Raw genomic sequence first — 23,165 nt, 5'->3', positions numbered from 1 at the left:
AAGCTAGGTCAAAAACCTGTCACACATTTAAAAACCCTGTACAGATCAAAATGTTTGTCGGTGGCCACCTATGGGGCTGGGGTTTGGGGGATTGAAAGCCCTGCCACGATACAAGTCATGGAGAACAAATTCATAAAGCGTGTATTGGCAATTCCACCAGGCTCGTCAAATACATTTGCTCATGATGAAATAGGTTTGAGCTATGTGAGTGATACCATTCGTCTTTCACCCTTATTATTATGGGGCAAAATATGGTTATCTGAGGACCTTCAGCTCTCTAGAGACATTCTCCAGGACTGTTTAAAACTGGAAAATGGGAAACAGATCCCTTGGTTATCATATGTCAACGAAATGCTCCATAAAATAGGTTTGGGTGACATCTTTGACAACCCTGAAAAAATCCAGGGAGACATTAAAACCGTCATTAAATCAAGTTATTGGAAATCCTCACATGTTCATTCCCTGGTTAGGCCATCTGGATCTACGGTTAATTTACAGCATCAGTTTTATTTAACCTTCACAACTCATGTGCAATGGCGATTTTATCTGACAAGGTTTAGGCTAAACATCTTGCACTTTCTTTTTGCGTTTCCTAAACAAGGGGGTTGGTGTGAGAGGTTGCCCCCTTGTCCTTGCAATAACAAAGTTAGTCAAAGTACTATGCATGTTGTCCTCTTTTGTCCCTTATATAAGGATCCGAGAACTAGGTTTATTAAGCCTATTTTGAAGGGGCAGCAACCATGTAACTATAAAGAAGGTTATGACTACTTGTTATCTTTGTCATCTTCTGGAGTGTGTTGTGCTATGTTAAATTTCATACGAGTGTCTCTCCTGATTAGGAAACGGTATGGTTAATTTGGCCTTAAGAACCTTTGTTTTTGTTCATGCAGAATGTTGTATTGTGATTCTTATCTTTTTTGCTCCTTCTGATGGCCATTCTAGTATGAATATTTTATGAAATAACACCTGTTGATTTAAAGTAAACGGTATGGGCCTTATTTTCTGTACGTTTGCCATGCTTTTCTACCTGTGAATATATTAATTAATGTTTTCTTACCAGTTCAATGTGTAATTTTAAGACTGTTTTCTTTTAAAATCTTCCTAAATCATGTTTTGTAAAATGTTTTACTTTTATGATTCTTTTCTGAATCGAATAAAGTTTTTGAACCGAACCGAACGCAAGAGACTAAGGAAAGCAAGACACAATAAGCTCCAGGGGAAAAAAGATGCTACAAGCACCATCACGGCTAATTTAATTATAGGAACGACATCGCAAGGATTGAGCCGCAAGGAATCGTTCAACGTGGAACAGGAAGAACAAGTGGACTGTGTGCGGTCTTCTTCTCTAGTGATTCCGCCCCAGGAAGCCAAATCAACAATCGAAACAAAGAACCAAAGCTTCCCAAATTTAAATAAAGCTCCAACAGTCAGGCAATCAGTGTCAGGTGCTTCCACGCAGAAGCCGCACATAGTACAGAAAAACATTTCACACTACTTTCCGAAATTGGCTAAGGGACCTAAAGACCACCCCCCAGCAACCGAGCAACAACAGAGACTCATTTCACAAGCCTCGATGGCCCTAAGATCCCAGCAGACGGCTACTGACCCTGAGCCGGCTTTCAAAAACAATCCTCCAATAATTGAGCAACAACAGAGACACACTTTACAGGTCCCGGTGGGCCCAAGTCCACAGCAGGCGGTCTTTGAAATTATGTCGGAAACTCAGTCGATCGACCCAAAGCAGGGAACTAGAGCAAGACAAGTAAAATCCAACAATCAAATCTGCCTTTCAAATCACCATGAGATGCAAGACTCAATCTATCCGGCGGGTGCAATTATGCATGAAATAATTCCGCATTATAACTCAAGGGGGAACCATGATATCTTAAATCGGAGTGCCATATTAAAACTCATCAATTTGTTCGAGACTCTAAAACATGTGAAAACAAATCACAGAGAAAGCATCGAATTCAAAATAATTCCTAATACAAACGGGAAAGAAATGACAGTGGCTACATGGAATGACCCCGAAATAGCCAAAGAAGTTTGGCAATATAGAGAAGAGTTTGCCAACTGGGGAATTGAAATAAGGCCAGTGCCGCCAGAAAGATATCCGGGCCCGTTATCAATATTGGCGGGAGAAAGACCAATCCCAGAAAGCGGTTTGCTCGGGGGGGCCGTCGTGGCACAGACACAATCAAGGGGGGATGGACCAACCTCCGCATCATACATCAAGGCCAGTCAGGGGGGTCCAATGAAGGCCGGACAATCCTAGCTCCAACACGAAACACACTAGAGACAAGGAAGGTGGAAGCGTGAAAACCGATTCTGAAAGCCTGCTCGTGGAATATCAACGGTCTGGGGGGCAAATCAAACGATGTAGAATTAATATAATTTCTAAAAGACTTTGACATTATTCTACTCCAAGAAACCTGGCTAACGACTTCCCAGCCCATAGATGGTTTTAAGGAAATCCAACTACAACCATCAACACTGGTATCATCTGGACCTTCCTTACCATTGACACAGGACAAGATTGGATTCAGTGCATCAAACTCGATTCAAAGATAGATCTCGGCAAAGGCACACAGAAGGCGCAAAACCCCTTGTCAATGATAATCTGTAACATATACCTACACCCAGACTCCAAGAAGAAAGTGGAGAAGATCCGGACTCTCAAAGCCTATATTAAATCAATGCAATCGATCTATCCGCAGGCCGGGCTGGTTGTGTCAGGTGACCTGAACATGTTCTTGCTTGAAAAGGATCAGGCCCAAACCATGACCCAAAACAAATGGAATGGCAGAGCCATCCCAAGCATCATCACAAATCACCGAAAAAAGGATAAGTACGGTCAACAGTGTGCACTAATGCTCTCTGAGGTTGGAATGGTTGCTCTGAACGGTCGGTTTCCACAAGATCAACCAGCGGCCCAGACTAGAATAGCCAAACAGGCTCAATCCGTATTGGACTATACTATTGTGGACTTAGAGACCTTGCAAACTATTGTGAGTTACAAAGTCATCCCCAAACTGGAGAGTGACCACAGCCTCCAAGCCATTGAATTTAGCGTCCAACACAAAAGGGCCACCCCATGCAAAGCCCTGATTGAACCTCCTAGTCTCTACAATCTCAAGAGACTAGTATGGAATGGCAATAACACCAAAGAGATAATGACGTATGTGAAAAATGTACACTCAGAAACGATCGGTGAAGATGCATCCGCCCCCTGGGACAACTGGGAAAGTTTGATTATAAAAATAATGGAGAGATTCGCGAACCAAACTCATATTATCAAAAGGAAGACCTGGAAAACCACCCCAGGTGTCCCTAGGACCAATAGTGCGTAAGAAAAGGTCCTTAAACCAAGAAATCAGAAAGCTACATGCAACAGCCAAGACAAAGGGCGAAGATACTGGCAAACAAATTTACAGTTTAAGACAAAACTACAAAAAAGAAGTATGGTTAGAAAAATCAAAATACCAAAAAGATATCTGGCAAGCACTACTAGTAGCCAGCAAATCAAACAACAACGGGAAATTCTGGGCTGAAATAAATAAAGTAGCAAACGGAGCGGAACAGGTCCTCAATGCCAACATACTGGAGGGAGACTGGATACGGCATATAGAGCAAGCTCAATGCAACAACACTCCAGCATGGCGCCAAGACCAGCAGACAATGCAACTGATAATTAACCAAGAAGCCGAGACACAACTTGATGGAAATTGGATAACGCCATCTCAGGTAGTAATAGTACTCAAAAACTTGAGGTCCAAAGGCGTCCCAGGCCCAAATGGCCTACCGAATGGACTGTTCAAACAAGACCAACAGTTTTGGGCAGAATATTTTACCCCACTCTATACCAATGTATTTCAAAACGGAAGTATACCCGAGTCATGGAGAGGCAGCATCTTACATCCTATCTTCAAAGCTGGTACAAGGTCCGATCCAGGCAATTACCGCCTCATCGCACTTATAGATGTTGAGGCCAAAATCTATGCCTCAAATCTTCTGAGGGACCTGGAAGATTGGGTCTGTGCGAATAAGATTCTGCCAATCACGCAAACAGGTTTCAGGCCTGGTACCAATACATCATGCAACCTGCTGGCGCTAAATCTTATGGTGGATAAAGGAAGAGAAAAATCAGCCAAGCTGTACACTTGCTTTGTAGACCTCAAAGCAGCGTTCGACACAGTCCCGAGGGAGGCATTATGGCGAAAAATGGCTAATTGGGGAATACCATCAAAACTGTTGCGGGCCATTATAAACCTATACTCGTACACCTGGGTTAGAATAAAACTAGCCTATGGCGATAGAACGACAGAAAAAATCCCCACCCATGTTGGCCTCAAGCAGGGCTGCGTTTTAGCACCAACTCTGTTCAACATTTTTACAGCGGACCTGGACAAGAGCATTGCGGAAACAGAAAGCGATCCACCAAAGTTAGCCAATTACAAAATCAGGAGCATACAGTATGCAGATGACATCGTACTATGCAGTCAGACCCCGCTGGGTCTACAACGCTCCATCACGAAGCTCAACGATTACATCAGTGCACAAGGTCTGCAAATCAATTATAAAAAAACAAAGATAGTCTGTTTTGCCTCTCGGCCAGGGAGGAAATCCTTTAATTGGCATATCGCAGGCAACACAATAGAGCAGACCTCTACTTACAAATACTTGTGAGTAGTAGTCGATGCCAGGTGGTCGCTGAAAGACCATCAGTCATACAGAAAGGCTCAGGCAATTAAACTACGCTTTGCACTAAACCTATTAAAAACGAAACTGAATTGTCCATCTAACTTGCATTTGTTGAAGGTAATAGCTGCAAAATTTCTTCCATCTCTTACATATGGGTCGGAACTGTACAAGGGAAAAGACGCCAACTTTTTGAACACACAACAATCAGAGCTGTTCAAATATATTTTCCAGATTCCAAAGTGTGTCTCCCAACCACAGATCCGTTTGGAATTTGGTTTATTAAATCAGCACCAAAGCAGACAAGCAGCCATATTAAAAACATGTTGGAAACTAAGATCTGCTGAAGAGAATACGCTCATGGGCCTCTGTTGGTCTGAGATGAACAACCAGAAAAAGTAAAAAAACTCATGGAAAATGGCATGGGAGAGCGCCGTGTCAAACCTCAAGTTGAAAAAGGCTTGGAATACAAAGCAATCATTTGCGGCCTTCAAAAAAGAGACCAACGAGGCAGCAAAGCAAAGATCATGGGTAACAGACAAAGCTGCTACAGCGAAGAAAAAGCACGGCTGGACTGTGCTGGCAACGTACGGGAAATTGGAGCCGCAACCATATTTAGTTAATCATATATCCCCAGCAGCCCAAAAAATACTCCTAAAATTACGGCTGGGAACCTCCATATTAAAAGATCAGACACCGGCATGGAAACAAACATGGCCGACACCTGTTTGCAGACTATGTGGGCAAATGGAAGAAACTATGATGCACATACTGTGCATTTGTCCGGCTTTGACAAACTTGAGACGTTATTATTTACTTCACGTATTCCGACTTTCCAAACTCAGATCATGCCGCCCGGCTGTTATGCTAGCTCTGAACAGTTACCAACTACAGATAGCCTGCAGGGCCGCAAAATTTTGTCAAAAGGCACTTCAGTTAATAGTGAACTCTGAGAACAAGGATTCTAAAGGACTGAATTTGACTGTGTGAATGTGCAATTAATCAGTTATATCCGCAAGTACATCATGCACACAGACATTACAGAAAGTTTTCTTCTTTTTTTTTAATGATTTGTTCCCTTGTTCATTACAGTTTTAAATCACGTGTTTTTTCTTTTTCATGTCATCAATATTGTAAAGGTTTTAATTAACTACATACAATAAAAATGTTACTTACTTACTTACTGGTCAGAGGCACGCCCACCCGCTCACCGGTGTTCATAACACCTCGCCGGACCCGCTGCCGCGGGTCCCGCAGCGCCGGTAGTGCCAGTCAAGGAAAGAAGCAGTTTCTGCTCCTGGAGGAGCATCCCAACACCCGCCTGGAAGCCGCACAGGACTTCACTGTCCAGGAGCCCGTGCGCTACTGGTCAGAGGCACGCCCACCCGACCACCGGTGTTCAGAACACCTCGCCGGACCCGCTCGCGTGGGTCCCGCAGCGCCGGTAGTGCCGGTCAAGGAAAGAAGCAGTTTCTGCTCCTGGAGGACCATCCCAACACCCGCCTGGAAGCCACACGGGACTCCACTGTCTAGGAGCCCGTGCGCGACTGGTCAGAGGCACGCCCACCCGGCCAATGGTGTTCATAACAATGTCAGGTCGACGCAGCGCGGGACACAGCGCGGGACCAACGCCGGACAAAGCCCGGACAAAGGGCGGACAGTCTGTGACAGTCCGGGACAGGCAGGGACTGGGCTGGGCCAAGCCCTCTGGATCTTCCCTAAAGGTACTTTGAGAGTCTTTTATCTTAAAAGTTTTGGCAACTGTTCCGGAGCTATGGGAAAACGGAAGCTGGCAGAAGAATCAAGTGACCTAGCAGGGGGTGCACCCAAGGAAGGGAAAAAAGAAAAAAAATGCAAAATCAAGCAATTAGCCAAACGAATGTCTAACGCTGGAGCCAACTGTGTCATGGACCGAATAGACGATTTGATACAAGACTGTGGAGACATACTGACCCAAGCACCTATAACTGTTGAGATACCTGATGAGGGGTCTATGCAAACAGGTTCTGGGTTGCACAAAAGGCTAGATAAGGGGTAGGTGAAAATTCCTGATATGTTTATGTGCAAATTCGCAAAGGGGTCAGAGGCTCACACCGTAACAAATGTTGAGAAAGATTCATGTGTAGATCAATTGGACCCACCCATAGTTCCAGATGGTAGTGTGGTGGACTTAGAACCGTTATTTAGTAGCAACAGGTTCTCTGTTTTGTCTCAGATAGGATGTGAGGACCCAGTAGGAGACTTGATGACACCCACTGATAGTGAAAATCTTACATTTGTGCCTGGCCCTATTGGCGTGCCGATCTCCCCTGATCTTCCAACTGATCCCCTGTGGGTAATTATTAAACAACTGTGTGGGTTGGTGGAGGCATTGCAAGTAAAAGTTGATAACTTAACGGTCCTAGCAAATGCCAATAAGATTACTCCTGGACTTGACGCGCTTAATCTAATAAAAGCGAAATCAACAGGCCCTATGACCAATACCACGGCTAGAGGGAAGAACTGTGCTCCACCTGCACCTCTAACAGCTATTCCACCAACACTTACCTTGCCTATCAGGAACGAAAGGGGAAACACACAACCGGTAGGCAATTTGCACGCAAAGGGAAAAACTACGACAATCTTGTCTAAAAGCGTCCCCATAAAACCTAATGCCACACCCAGAATTTCTCAAGTAGATGGAAGCAGAAGGGGTGAGAATAGAAAGGAGGGTTGCACGCATGATCCTAGATTGAGTTCCCCTAAACCTTTTAGTCTTCACCATAATGACTACCCTAATCATAGTAGGGCTGTTTACATGGTGAACTTTCCTAAAATATCTATGGGGCGAGACCATGAACCTCCGCACTCCTTAACAAATAAGACAATCCATTGGATTAGGTACATCAGGGGGTGTAGGTCTGTTATCAGGGAGGATATCTCCAAAACCACAAGATTTAAAAGTCCCGGCGACACCTATGACTGCATTGAGGTAGTCTTAAAAAATCCAAAGATAGCAGAGGGCTTGATAGCCCTGGAATACAGGACCTGCTCCCTAGATAATTCCCTGATCCAAATGAGATCTCAACCCTTTCAAAGAATGCCACAAACTAGTGTAATGTCAGAGAGGATTACAGGTGATGCCTCTTCAGGATTGGATACTAACGATTGACTCCAGATTGGAGAAGTATCACCCAGGGAGATAAGCAGCGATGAGGCTCCAAATTTCGCACTTGTTGTAATGGACCCCACTTTCTCTAGCTCAGAAATACCGCCGGCAGGGATGTTAAATGCACAGAATAGAGTAGCAGGTACCATCCAGGACATTAACAATTCTGTAAATTCCCCTGTTACTACAGGGGCTCTTCTATCCTGGAACATTGCATGTCTTGGAGTGAAAATGGACTCCCCAGAGTGGGGTTCCTTTATTAATAGACATGATATATGTCTATTCCAGGAAACCTGGGCTCTGGAGCAGTTACATTTCCCAGGGTACCTGAACTATGGAATCCTGGCGGAAAAGAAAGGGAAAGGTCGACCATCAGGTGGCCTGGCTATTTGGATTAGGCAAGATCTTGATGTAACAGTTAAGGTAACTCCTACTAGGCACAGGGACTTACAGGCGCTCCTGCTTGAGTTCCCAAAGCGAGACCCTATTTATCTATACAATGTATATGTTAGAAGTACCGGGGGTAAGAACTCGGAAATGTTAGTACTTCTGGAGGAACTCCTAGAAAGCAATTCTCCCCAAACTAATAATATTATTGTAGGAGGAGATTTTAATGTAAACTTTGAACCTCTCCTGAATGACAACTGGGACCTCTCAGATGAAGAAGATAGGGTATGGGGGGTTCCTAAACTGGATTTACCACCCATTAAAAGATGGTCACAAATTGCTATCCAACTGAACTCTCTTTGTTTAAACAAGGCAGTCAGATCTGCCAATGGTAGAACAGTGGGTGACAAAAGTGGGGCAAATACCTTTAAGATCGGCGCCCGGCAGAGTAGAATAGATTACATTCTTGTTAGCTTGAGCCTGTGGAGGTATCTGCAGGATATGCAGGTTATGGATAGACTAGAGAGTGACCATAATCCTCTATCGGCCAGAATATCCTATTGGGAATTACCAGTAGCTTTAATTAGGACGACTGACGCTGTTACTCCAGTGGACGTCGTTATCACTAATGATGTGCGTCACGTCCGCTGGGCTAAAGTTGTGATCAATCAGGAGAATGTTGATTTTATAGCTGGTAAGCTTACGCAGGCAACAAAAGATATGAAGGGGATACTGGTAGCGGAGTGTCCAGCTGCTAATAATGAATATGCAACCGGGATACATGAGGCTTTTTTTAAGGATATACGATCAGTGTTTGTAAAGCCTTTGTTAAAAAGCGGTCCCTGTAAACAAGTTTCCCCACGCTGGTATTCAGCAGACTGCAGGCAGGCTCGCCTGGAGTTAGGTAGAGCCCTTAAAAATGGTTCGAGTTTAGATGTTGATGTAGCCAGGGCAGCGTATAAATCAGCCATTTTTAAATCCAAGCGCCTGTGGGATGAGCAGAGGTGGGCAGACTTGCTGGAAGCAGGACATCATAAAGATCCACGAAAGTTCTGGAACACCTATAGGAGGGGCGTGGATAGCAACTCCGATAAACCGCAGAATTGGGTCCCACAGGATAAATGGGTATCCCACTTCAAACCGCAGTTCGCGATGGCAGCAGGGCAAGACTCTCCTGTTGAGGTGTCTTGTACACCCTTTTTGGAGGACCCCTTTACCCTGGGGGATGTCCAGCTGGCTTTGGATAGCGTTGTTCCTGGTAGAGCGCCAGAAATTGACGCTATCCCAGCTGATCTATTCCTCCAAGACAGAGATTCGTGGGGAGCATACATATTATTATTGGCAAATGCAGTGGCAAGAGGAGTACCGGTCCCCAAATCATGGAAAGGGGCTGAAATAATCCCTATCTACAAGAAGGGGGATAAATCCCTGCCTGGAAACTATCGACCAATCAGTTTGATCGATACTACCCAGAAGATCATGGGTAGGCTTATTCTAAACAAGGTCCAGGTTTGGGAGAGGGAGCACAGTATTTTGTCCCATCTGCAGGCTGGCTTCAGAAGTTGCGTTAGCACGGTCGACCAGATTTTGCATTTCACCATGCTATACTGGAAGACCGTTCTAATTGGTAAAGGCAGCCTCTATGCCGCCTTTATAGATTTAAGGGCGGCATTTGATTTGGTCCCTCGCCATACACTATGGAGAGTACTCGCTGACATGGGAATGCCAGGGGATCTTTTGTCTCTGATAGTCAGGCTCCACCAGGAGAATTTTGCCCAGATCAGGTGGGGTCGTCCTGGCAATGTCACACCTCAGTTCCCTGTGGAAACAGGAGTCCGTCAGGGATGTGTCCTGGCGCCAACATTATTTTCTTTGTATATAAACGATGTTGCAAAAATTTTAATTGATTCTAATGTTGACGCTCCTATTCTGGCTGGAGGTAAAATCCCCATATTAATGTTTGCAGACGATTGTCTTATAGTTTAAAAAACCCGGAGCGGGTTACAGAAGGCTCTGAAAATTTTTGAGGATTTCTGTGCCGCCCGGGGTTTGGAAGTTAATGTTCTTAAATCCAAGTACATGTCTTTTAATGCACCCAAAGTAAGTAGGGGCACTGTACACATGAGCACTGGCCCTCTTGAGAAGGTAGAGGCATTTAGTTATCTGGGTATCTGTATTCAACAGGATCTCTCCTGGAGACAACAGATTGATCTGGCCACCCTGAAACATCGCCAACTATCAGGGGCTTTGACTGTAGAGCATTCTAGGTCTCTGACTAGACCAGTAAGTCCGGTATTAGAGGTCTACAATGGTAAGGTAGTCAGCTCTACTCTGTATGGTGTGGAAATGTGGGGTAGTGAAAAGTTAAATGGGATGACTGTCTCAGAAAATACATTTCTTCGAAAGCTAATAAGGCTACCTCAAAGCACTCCATTGTATCATCTGTTCTATGATTTGGGTATAACACCTTTAGCCCAAATTGCATCTTTGCGCCCAATACTATACTGGCGGCGAATTCGGACTACACCGGAACTGGAAACATACACTAGAGGGCTGATGGATGTGATTAAAAGTGATGGTTCCCGGAAAGTCAAATGGTTGGGACATATTCAAAATCTTTTAAATGAATTTGGATTAGGTGAATTGTGGAAGGATCCATTGCACGCCAGGTTCCCACCGAAGAAGACATTCAAGGCTTTGTATTGGAATAGGATGGCTTCAAAGAATTTTAGTACCACACCCTCACAATCCCTTGCTGGTTTATTTCTAGAAATCAAAGATTGTCCCAAACTTGAGGAATTCTGGGATGTCATTTCAAAGCCCCTTGACCGAAAGATCTATTTTCAGTTAAGAGTGGGAAGTCTACCCGACTTCTGAAGGAATAACACAGTACTTAACGTTGTAAGCTGGTTGCCTCTTGTAAGAACAATATTTTGCTCATTTGTACAGTTTTTAAGTTTTTTACGTTTTTCTTTTTTTTTGTTATTATTTATTATGAAATAGGTATTTTCTTTTTTAAATGGTTTTACTACTAGAAGTTTATACATGTACTTTTATATGTGGAACATGCTTTTATGACAATTGTCGAAATAAAGCTTACTTGACTATTGATCCTCTGTAAATGCATATTTTGCAATGTAACTTTTTAGTACGTAGGACGCATCGCAAATTGTGTACTCATTGCAAACCAGTCGATGTGCATCCTTGTTTGCAAATGGATCACTGTACATCAAGCCCATAGTGAGATAGGGTCCTGTATAGATAAAAATGACACTTGTTAAAAAGAGAGATTAACTAGACCTAAAAAAAAACTGGAAAAAAGGAGAGGTTCACCAAGAAGAATAAAATAACATGAGGACAGAAATTGAGGCAAGAAAGTTGATAGCCAAAAAGATGTTGTAGGCACAGCGACATGTGTGGGGTGGGGGCACCATAATGATGTAAAGAGATTAATAGTAGAGCAACTGGGAAAGAAGTGCTTTCAACCATGAATAAACTGAGAGCAACTGATCAAGGGGAAGAGTGAGAAACTGAGCAGACATTCATTGGTCAGCACAGTGAAAGATTTACGTAAACAAAAGCCAGAAAAACCAGTGGCAATTTGTACAATGTAAAGATGTGAATCAACTCAGAAGGTGTGGTAGCAAATCTTTGCAGAAAAAAATCCAGTTTGTTTCGTCAAATGTTGAATCGTTGACCTCTTAGCCTAAAAGATCACATTGAAAAGTACCTTCAGACACATTCTTGCTCTCAATGTGTATACAAGGTGTACTGCAAGGTGTACTACAAAGAAACAAGCTGCCCGTTTCCAGCAATCAATAAAAGAAAATGCTTTGGTACCCTCCAGCACTTTCTTCTTTCATTCTCTTGCAGTTTACAGAAGCGTATTGCTGAGAGCCGGTTTTGGCCTGTTGAGATCATGAGGGTGCCACTCGCCGGCACTACCAAAGGCAAAGCTGGAAAAGCTGACAAGGTGAGCATCCACCACATTCCTACAGGTTCCAGATCAAGGTTAGTATGGCTTAGCTCTGAGGAACGATATATTCCTCCATGCCCCAGCAAGTGTGGACAAGCATATATGTTCTTAGCAATTCCATTTACCTTTTGCTTCTCTAGTCCGAAGAGGAAATTCCAATTGCCTTCCATGGTGTGGCCTTCGTGAACCTGGTGCCCCTTCTCTATCCTGGGGTGAAGAGGTTGCGGGGAGCTTTTCGTATTCACGCTTTCAATGATTCTGAGGTGCTGGCAAAGGTAAGAGACTTAGATGTTACTCTCCTACTTCCAGGCATGCCTCTTGGTATTTGCTTATGTTCGCTTGTGTTGGTGCCCTCTAGAAGGATCTGTATGCCACCATTGTTTTCTCACCATATAGCTCTTTTTTTCTTGGTCTTAGCTTATTTCTCTTTTATTCAGTTTTTCTTAATGTTCTCTTTTTAATTTTTGTAGGTCTGATTTCTTATTTCTTTTTTCTCTCTCTTTCATTTCTCTCTCTTTCATTTCCTGTTACTAGATTAATTTCCTTTCTTATTTCTTTCCTTTTTCTTTCTTTTTTTCTGTATTTTATTCAATTTTTTAGTTTTCTCCTTGTCTTTGTCTTATTATCTTGTTTTCACTGGTCAGTTGTTCACTTCATTCCCCTTGTTTTTTCTCTTTTCTGAGTTTTTCTTTCTAGCTTTGTTTGGTCCTTAATTTCCTTATTATCAGTGATCTTTCTTGTGTTGTAGCTTTGTTTTACACATTTTGTCTCATTTATGTTTTAGACAAAATGCCATACAAGTGTCATGCGTGATATTCTACGCCGCACCAGCTTGGCCAGTAGACTGGGTGTTGCCCCTCCTGGAATAGGCTCCCCTCATGGCAAAGGACCCCCTAGTCGGGCTCAAAAAGAGGACAAGGCTCAAAAGGACATGCCGCGCAAGGTGAGAATTTTTGGTTCATAGTTGGTTGGGAAATATCCGGAACAACAGACATGGCCAGGAAACACCTTTTTGTCAATCGGGTAGCTCCGCAATTCACAGCTGTGTGGTTTATCAAACACGTCCCCTACAGCGAACCCTCCATCGGAGCAACACCAACCGGGCAGCTCCTAATCAACATCCATGTGGTTCATTAATACCGCGTCCTCTTCAGTGAACCTCATGGCCCACACCCAAAGCCATCGTTTATTCTAATTGAGCGACCCAAGAACTGACGCCTTTGCTCTTGCTCGTAATCGAGGCACTTTAATTCAAGCAATCATCACTCCGTCCTGATGATAATCCTAGTATTGTGTTTTTAAGGATCGAAACGTCGTCGACTTGATAGAACAGACTGCACATTAATTTATTATGATAAAACAGACTGCACATTAATTTATTATGATAAAACAAGTGCAGTAGTTGTTGTCTCCAAGGTTGTCTTAACCAATTGTATTTTCACAAACTACCCCTTGTCCTGCCTGAAATGTTTCCCTCTATATGTATATGTTTTGTGTTTTTGTAGGACGCAGGATTGTGTCCCACCTTATTGTTGTGTACTTATTTGTTTTTGCTTTGATTATCAATTAAAACCACTTTCCGGCTGGACAGCCTCAATATAGCACTGATTCAAGTCTATATCAATCATAACCCTACCTTGTTTCTTTATACGTACCGTTGTTTGCTTATAAAACTGTTGCCCAAGGTCCTTATTTACATTGAGGGTTCCCTTGTTTGGTCTAAAATATAGTCCTGTCTGTAACCATGTGTCACCAGCTGCCCAAGACTACAATGTTTCTCCTTTTTTGTATTTAGACACAGGGATGGACTCCTTCTAACGCTCCACCTGTTTAGGGGACTTGGGTCAGTTTTTGTTTTGCACACTGCCAGCAAGTTTGCACCAGTTTTCCCATTGCATTCTAGTGGATTTAGTTCATGGTCTTTTTGAATTACTCACAAGTTAAAGAGTATGTGCCACCAGGTTCGGAACTGCTGATGCTTGCATTTCTGGGCACATGTTTCTGGGAACTTGTTTGTCTTCAGCAGAAAGTAGCAAGTAGTTCAGCAGAAAGTAGCAGGTAGGTTTCAGGATGGGGGCTTGAAATGCTGCATATAGTATATCAAGTGACGTAACACTCCAAAGAATGCAAATGCATCAAATAGTGCTTCATCAACCCCATGACTCCTAGAGGACAATAACAATCACTAGCACTTTTAGTGTGTCCCAGAGCAGTAGTGGACTTGGTTTCCCACTGGGGGCAGATTTACAAGCCCCTTGCACCACTTTTACGCCACTGTTGCGTCACTTATGAGACGCAGCAGCGGCACAAAAGTTGCGACATGGTGCGGGGTATTTACAAAGTGACACATCTGGGACATGCATCACGTTGTAAAGCCCTGCGCCAGAAGTAGGCGTTCCTGCGCAGGGGGGCGATCCGGCACAGGAACGCCTCCTAAAAGTGGCTTTGTGAAATCTACAAGATTTCACTCAGTCACTTTTGGGCCCATGCTGCGTCAAAACTAAGGGTTGTCGTAGTTCGTGAAGTAGCGCTACGCGAAGCTACGCAAAGTGCACTTCGCACTACACGAACTTCACGTAGCACTACGCGAGCTGCGTAGTACCATGTTCGCACTGTGCAAGATGCGTTTTCAATGATTGCACAGTGCGGACAAGCATCCGGCACTGTGCAATCATTGAAAACGGCATCTTGCACAGTGCGAGCTGTAGTTTTCTGCTGCTCGAGTAGATTTTTACTCGAGCGGCAGGTTTCTCAACGCGAACTGGTAGTTTCTCATCACGAGCCGTCGCGAGCATGCGCAACCACTCGCAATGAGAAACCTGACCTCCCCGCGTTGAGAATCTCGCCGGGATGTAATTTTGCTTGCTCGCGGTCACGAACATGACGTTGAGGACCGCGAACAAGCAACAAATGACCCCTGCACTACGCTATGCGGCACTACGCGTGTTCGCACTGTGCTACGTGCAGCTCGCGTAGTGCGAAGTTTTGCAAACTTCGCAAACTACGCGAGCGTAGCGTAGTGCTTCACCAAGGGTTAGTCAAAACCCTGCACCTGCTTGAAGCAGGCGTAAGGATTGATGCAGCATTGTGCAGATAGGGCCCCCAGAGCATTGCAGGAGCTGCGTTGCGCTTGCGACGCAACTCCAGCAATGTGCCACTTTTACGGCACAGATACGTCACACATCTGTGCCGTTTTTGCCCCAAAGTGCGACGCATTGTAAATGCAGCGCATCCATGGTGGCGGAGCTGTGGCGCATAATAACTGGCACATCCCTGCTGATATGCAGGGATTGTAAATATGCCCCAAGGTATTCATCCATAGCTTTCTTCAGCTTTTCAGCTTTTTTAGTTTATTAACCCCTTTAGTGCTGCCGTCGGCCAACGGTCGTCGCAAGTACTACCTTGCCAGTGCTGCGCACGTTCGTTGGCCGACGCGGCCGCACTCGTTTCTTCGAACGTTCAGCACTGGCGCCGAACGTTCGAAGCAACAAATGGGTTAAAGCTATTATTGGACTGCTAACAGTAAATCGCTCAGGGTTTGCTTGAAATCGCACCTGGAGGGAATCAGGTCTGGAAGTTTGTTTGGAGGAGCTCCAATACTTGCATATGGTTACTCTCTATCTATAATGGCACACTTCATGAAAAACAGTGGTCTGGAATGCCGCTCTGAGCGATTGCCAGTAGCTCAGATTGATTGGAGCATTCCTTTCCTCAATTTGTGTGTTGATCATACTTATTTGGCATACAAAGAAAGAATCATATTTCATAAGCCCTATCTGTAAAGATTGTGAATATTTAGTAAATGTATTTGTAAATTGTGCTGTAAAATGCACAATTTATAGCAATCTTTTTCATATGTTCCAGGGGACAGAACCCTCCCCAGAGTCTGCATTATGGGATCAGGCTTGCTTACATTGATGCTTCCTTGGCGGAATTTGTGGCAGCTCTTTACACTCCACCAATAGCAAAGTTCACTGCTACCTGTGCATGTCAGAGAAACTTGGTATGCAAAACTAAGCGAAAAGCAAAATGATTAGCTTTGTCAATTTTGTTCTTAATATATACTACCATTGTACACTTGTTCTCTAGTAGTTTACTGACATCTGTATTGCTTTGACAATGTACTGAATTTTCAGATAAATATAAGCGTTGTTGAACTAAAGAAGATGTGCATACTTCTCTGCTAAATATAGACCACAGTGAAAGGGACCGACAAATGTTTTGTTGTTTATCTCTCAGAGAGTAGCTGGATTTCTGTTATACCCATGCCCAAATCCCTCCATTGCTAATGCACAGAGGCTAAAGGAATGAGGGCCATGCCTCATTGTAGCATCTTGGATGCTATGTAAGTTCCTCAGGCCACGTCTTATTTCAATGATTTCTGGTTAATGTAGTGAGGATTAAAAATATTGTGCAGTTATGGTGATCACTTTAGTCCATGTAGAACTGGCCTTGTATGGTCCAGGTCGGTTACCTCCACCCTGATGGGTTTCTTATTCTTGCTGATATAGTAACTTTTGAATGACCGGGCTAGTGGTGCAGTTGAAGGCTGTAACTCTGTTCTTTCTCTCTAGACCTCCATCCCAGGGAAGACAGCGGAATTAGTCGTGCCAGAGTCAGAGGGGCCAGGGGCCATTCAGAACTTGGAGGGCCAGGTAAAAGAAACTGTGGTGCTATGAAGGTATCTTAGTTATTTCCTTAACTTCTGCAACCCATCCAGCATCATCTTCTACAGCATTCCCACAATCCCTACCCGATTCCCACTTCCAGAATTTCTACAACATGACAACACTATTACACTATCAGAGCTCTTATATTACCCCTCCTAAGCATTGCTTGTACACCATGCCTCACTGACATTGCTTTTTCACAATTGAAGTCACATGCATCACTGTGATTTCCTCGAATTCTGCAGTTAATCACTCGTCTCATACACCATTCCCATAACCAGTGCTTCTACATGAAACTCCACAGTGACGTGACCTCTTTTACATCCCCTAATACAACTTTTCCACACTTTCCACTGCACCAAGCACTCCTGCCTCATCAACCACATTGTGCCTCTACAACTTAAACAAAGCAAGCTTTCCGGCTCCAACCTCCAAAGTCAGCTGTAATACATCATCCATGACAATGAACACTTCTACACTAAACCTTGCAGTTTGAGGTATTGCACCACCCCCATAGCCAGTTCTTCTACATAATATATCAATCTGCAATAATATGCATTGATCGACACAACCAGCAGTCCTAAACCAGTATCCACGTCTTGTTTCATTTTGCATTGGGTAAGTCTGATAAAGACATCTAGCCGCAAAATCCTTAACTTTTTAATTCTCCCCAGGCGTCAGACTGGATCTGGAAATGTGTTAGTAGTACCTTTGCAGGCCAGGGGACAGCTCTCTACGACTCCGTCAAATAAGTCCCCTTCGGCACGTGGAAGTCAGTCTCTTCTTTTCCACGCTACAACACGGATCCAGAGAAGCGGTTCCTTGGGCAGCTTTTTCTGGCCTACTTCAACAGTTTTTGTCGATTGGTAACACTGTACATTTTTCCCTTTTCATCAGGCTTTAAGCCTCATGGGTCTTGTGTACGACAGATGTCGGCTACAGAGCCGCATTCTGTTTGTATGTGGTATTTTGTAGAACACCGTGACTCAGAGGACTGCGGCTCCTACCAGAAGCTGAAGCCGAAGGTGCTCATGGAACGTCATATGAAACTCCTGACAGCGCGTCTGTCGCTGTCCTTGGAGACTTCATGCCCTCGGTCTTCTTCTTCCCATTCAGAGGTCCGTTCACAGGGCCATTCCAGGATCCAGAGCCGATCCCAGGGACGTTGCTCTCCTTCGACGTCCTACGGTAAGTGCAGGTGCTTGAGGTCATGGCAACCACCTTCGCCATGTGGAGACTCCCTCTGACATGGCTGGTCTCACTCGCCTGTAGATGAGGTTTTACACGACCCTGCCCCACCCCACACCTCCTGATCTTTCCGGGAGCTGGGGCATCGATGGCCCAGATGGAGGAGTACTAAAACCCTCTACATCTCATCTATGACGCCAACATTCTTCTGGAGTCCGGTCAGGCCACAAGGAGGTGAGTGAAGCCACTTCGGTGGGTTCTCCCTTGGCAGCAGTTGGGCCTACAGAGTCGTTGGGTCAGCTGGCTCCTCTTCCACACCAGTGCACAGCCATTCGGGGTCTCCACCTTTGGCATCTGTCATTGATCAGCCAACTCTGACAACTACGTCGGACGCGCCGATCAAGGCCATTCCATCTCCTTCTATCGACATCGATATGTTGTCTTCTCAGCATCGGATGACATCAGGCATGCATTTGATGGAGCCTTTCATGGGGAATATTGTCTTACCGCTTGCCTCTCATGGTGACATTGAGGAATTGGCGCTTTTACAGTCTATGAATGAGGCCATTCTACCTCTTTTGGAATAGAGTAGGTTGCCTGCAGTCGTCCTCGGCTTTGGGACTTCTGTCCCCTCTTAGCCTTACTAATGAGGCGAGTTCCTCCTTTTCAGGCATGCTTAGGAGGGTGGCTATGGTTTTGTAGTTGTCTCTACCACGGTGGAAAAATCTACTGATCCCCTGATTGATGTGCTTTATCAGGATCAGACATGAGTGGATTCTTTTCTCCCGTACAGTGAGGCCCTGTATGACATATTGTTCAGTACTTGGGCCAAGCCTGATATTGGGGTCGTGGTGGATCATGCTATATCTCACAGGCACCTGCCTGCTACTGGAGATCCAGCTTGTCTCCTCAGGTATCCTACCTCTAATAGTCTGGCGGTATAGTCTGCGTCAGCCTATCAGATTATGGATTCTCTGCCTAATGTTCAATCAGAAAGAGAGTCCAGAAGACAAGATTCGTGTGGTAGACATATTTTTTGCTCAACTAGTTCTGCCTTACAGTCCACTAACACGTCTTTTTTTCGTGGACGTTTTTCTCACGTTTTGTGAGATTTCTGGCAGACGATGTTGCCAACACTTCCAGATGACCTCAGACCTAATCTTGATCAGCTGATTAGGGATGGACAACAGACAGCTAATCTGATAATTAGATGTGGCATGGATACTACTGATTTGGTAGGTCGGGCCATGGCATCCTCTGTGGCACTACGACGTTGTGCCTGGCTACAGACCTCAGGTTTTTCAGAAGCAGTCCAGGCTGCCTTGGCCAATATGCCCTTTGATGGCACCCATCATTTTGGTGCCCAGGCCAACCCAGCTTTATGCCATTTCTGTGAAAGACAAAGTGAAACAGAGTCCTAATTTCTTCTTTTCTAATTATATTCCCCTTTGATTTGTTTCCCTCTTCTAGGGTTGTATTGGGGGACATTAATCTTTGGTTTTCGATATGTGTGTCATGGTGATTTACGCTCCGCCTGTTGATGACAGATGATGGATTACAAGGTTACCTAATGTATAAGTTTCTCTTTCATTTTTCCTCTGATGATGGGCTACATGCTCAAGAGATTAATTGCTTGTGATGTTCCTTCCGGTTAAGAAGTTTACCTGTCACATGCTTCTTTGGAAGCAGTTCAGTATGCTAGTATGCTTTATTTATGACTATCCGTATATTATGCTTATATGCCCCATGTGGTAGCTTTTATACAGAGTGTATGTTTGTTATTTCCGTTCACTCTGGATTTCCACTTCAGTGATCCTTCGTTGGGCTGCAGTCCTGGTTGCTAGTTTTGGCGGGGTGTACTTTCTTTTTATTTAGATGGTACAAGAATTGATTTTCAGTGACGTGAATTTTGCCAAAGATTAGGATATCCTATGAGAGGATTCTGCCCCCTTTAAAATCATGTTTCTTGCCTGCGCATGGGGTTACGGTCCCTTGATATGTATTTCTCTTTCTTGAAGGTTTACATATGTCAGGTTCAAGGTCTCTAATTGGTATTCTAGCAGTGTGTCAATTTTACTAATGGTTATCCACCATTTCTGGAGGTTATATCTTCTCCTATCGGGAGGTTAGCTGTCTGCTGTCTCCTTGGGGACATTTTCTTCCTCTAATCAGCAAATACTTTTTTGTGTGGTTACAATCCTTTAGGGTTCCCAAAAAAACATTTTTCCTTTTAAGGATCTATATTTGTATATGAGTACTCGTCCGATCTATAGGCAGATTTCTGTTCTGTCTGGTATACCTTATGGTCAAATATTCCAACTGGATACTTCTCGTTGAGAATTCCATTAAATGGGTTATACTTCATTTTGACCTATTGTGGTCGTAGGTGTTGGTTGTTGATGAGGTTTCATTTTCATGTGTTTTCTTTTACGCTTATGGTAGTAACAGCCTCTCAGGATACCTGTGGGCGGTAGGCATTATCTTAATGACAAAGATGCTCAGGGTGTTTTATTGAGGGGGTGATCTCTCTATTTTTGTTTTTATTTCATTTTTCTGTTGTAGAGGTATCATGAGCTAGTTTTTCACTTCCATTGTATCTATAGCAGCATATGGTGTATACGCAAGTGTAATGTATCTGTGTTATAAATGTTTTAGGTATAGCGCTGCTTTATACAGTAACAGTACAGAAGGACTCAGGTCCTAGGCGGGACTGAGGGGGGCTGGACCGTAATATAATGCAGAACAATAGAGACTGCCCACACCTCATAGATTGAAATTATTTCAAAAAAAGGGGTACAAGTGTAAATCAATGACACATGTATAGGTACTTTTATTTATACCCACTACTCATAATATTTTATATCTCAGAAAAAATTTTAAGAACAAGAAAAAGATATACCAACACAATCAACACAATAATTATACAGATGTAGACAATTATGGAAAACAACAATTCATGAAAAACGTGAATACACAGGACAAAAATATTGACACATTTAGTAATATATGGTTACAAATAAATTCCTGTTTTGAGACAACCAAAGCAAAGTGAACAAGCAAGAGCTCATACAACGTTCAATCATTAACATAGGCACACTTAATGTTTTGATTATCTCTTGCGGAGTGCCGACGCGTTTCAGGTTCGAATCAAACGTGTTCGAACCCTCATCAGGGCTTTGTGAGTTGTCTGTGTAAGAAAAAGAATGGAACAATATTGAAAGCCAAGACTCACATGAATAAGTGTAATCCATGAGGTTGTGAAGAAAAAAGGGGGGGGGGGGTACCTGTAAATATCAGGCTCCTAAGAACTGATCGGTGGACAGGGGGCGGCACCTCAAAGGTTTGTTTCTAGAATGGATAAAGCATTTGTTGTTTTAGGAGTTTCAAAAAATGCATTCTCGTTTTCTAAAAAAGTGGGGAGGCATATTATCATTGAAAGTCTACCTCTATGTGCACCGTCTGGCGCCTCTTAGAGGGTGGAGGTCGAGGTTGTGTATCTTTAAATCCTGTTAGATGAAAGCAGAGGCTAGTATAGTCATATAAACCTCACCGAAAAAAATATATCACATTATTTCGAAAAAGGCCCTGTACCTTGCGTCTTGTATTTGTAGGAGAAAAAAGAGTTTCCCGTCTGAAATAATTTGCGAAGAAGTTCTCCGACCTATAAAATTAAAGTGAGTGTCACATAGGCTCAACACGAGACACAGCGACATAAAATTCTCCATGGAAGCCAGTAAAACCAAAATGACTTTCCTGGACGTAGAAGTCACATGCCTTGATGGATCCCTGAAGGCCTCACTTTACAGGAAGGACACTGATAAAAATACCATTTTGCATCATAGTAGCCACCATCCGAGAAATTTAAAAACTAATCTCCCCTACGGTCAACTACTGCGAATACGCAGGAATTGCACGGAGACCAGTGATTTTGACTGCCATGCAAAAACCTTCTGTGAAGAAATGATACACAGAGGATATCCAAAGAAACTCCTCAGGCATTCCTACAAACGAGCACGCTTTACGCCGAGAGAGTGCTTGTTGCAAACCAAAGAAAAGAAAGAACTGGACCGTTTGGTATGTGTGACCACATTTGGTCCTGATACGCATAAAATGAGACAAACAATTCTCAAAAATTGGCATCTTTTAGATGGCCTGGAATGCCCCTTTCCCCGTCCCATTTTTGCTTATAAGAAAAACAAAAGCATTGGACAACAAATTGTCAGAGCAGACGTGGCATTGCCAAAATCTAAACATGACATCTTGTCTTGCTGGAATATGAAACCAATTGATGGGCATCATAGATGCGGCAATTGTGTAGCGTGCTCCAGCACTATTGAAGGCAACGAATTTGCACACAAGGGGACCAAATAAGCATTCCGGTTTTTCCAATTGCAAAACTAAAAATGTAATTTATGTCATCCAGTGTCCATGCCCAAAGATTTATATTGGGAAAACAAACCAGCAAGTAAATCTCCGCATAAGCCAGCACAGGTCCAGAATAAGAAAAAAAGTACTCACGGCTCCCATGGTGGACCATTTCATTGACAAATCTCACACAGAATTGGAATTCAAATGGTCAGTACTGTTTACAATTGGTACAGCACAGCGCCCGGCTGACATCGACAAGGTGCTACTCCAAAAGGAAGCATACCTGATTCTTAAATTTAATAGCACACTTACAGGTCTTAACAGCATGTCTGAATTATCAAGAATTTAACTGATGTTTCCGACAATAGCTCATTTCTGAATAGTCATTTACCCCTGATTTACCTTGCGTCTATCCTCTTTCTACATACAAATAAGGTGGACCCCCTTCCTTCCAGTAATATTGAGCCCCAAAACAATGGCTCACCCTATTTTAGCCTTCTCATTGGGTGTTATTACTATTTTTGAACACTCCCCTGCAATTGCAATAGGCTTGATTTACACTCGGCGCGCTGAGCATCGGGCATGGGACTACAGATCCCAAAATGCAATGGGACGCTGATCACCTTCGACTTAAAACCCATCCAAGATGGCCCCACGTAACGCCAGGCATTCGTCTAGAAGCCTCGCATTGCGGACACTAACTGTCCTCTGACAGGTAAGAAGTAGCTCC

At 43.8% G+C, this 23,165-nt stretch overlaps 1 protein-coding gene across 1 annotated transcript in view; it reads left to right on the top strand.

The window, feature by feature from the left end:
* CFAP70 (cilia and flagella associated protein 70) overlaps positions 1-23,165 on the top strand; it is a 1,103,282-nt gene that overhangs the window by 325,039 nt on the left and 755,078 nt on the right. Inside the window, exons 9-12 of the mRNA XM_086941320.1 lie at positions 12,107-12,206; positions 12,350-12,484; positions 12,994-13,152; positions 16,784-16,864. Of these exons, the coding sequence (XP_086797446.1) occupies positions 12,107-12,206; positions 12,350-12,484; positions 12,994-13,152; positions 16,784-16,864 (475 nt within the window). The remainder of the gene's footprint in view (positions 1-12,106; positions 12,207-12,349; positions 12,485-12,993; positions 13,153-16,783; positions 16,865-23,165) is intronic.

This window comes from Lissotriton vulgaris, chromosome 10 (genome assembly GCF_964263255.1).
Source record: "Lissotriton vulgaris chromosome 10, aLisVul1.2, whole genome shotgun sequence".
NCBI classification, from domain to species: domain Eukaryota; kingdom Metazoa; phylum Chordata; class Amphibia; order Caudata; family Salamandridae; genus Lissotriton; species Lissotriton vulgaris.
This window is presented reverse-complemented; position numbering and strand designations above follow the sequence as displayed.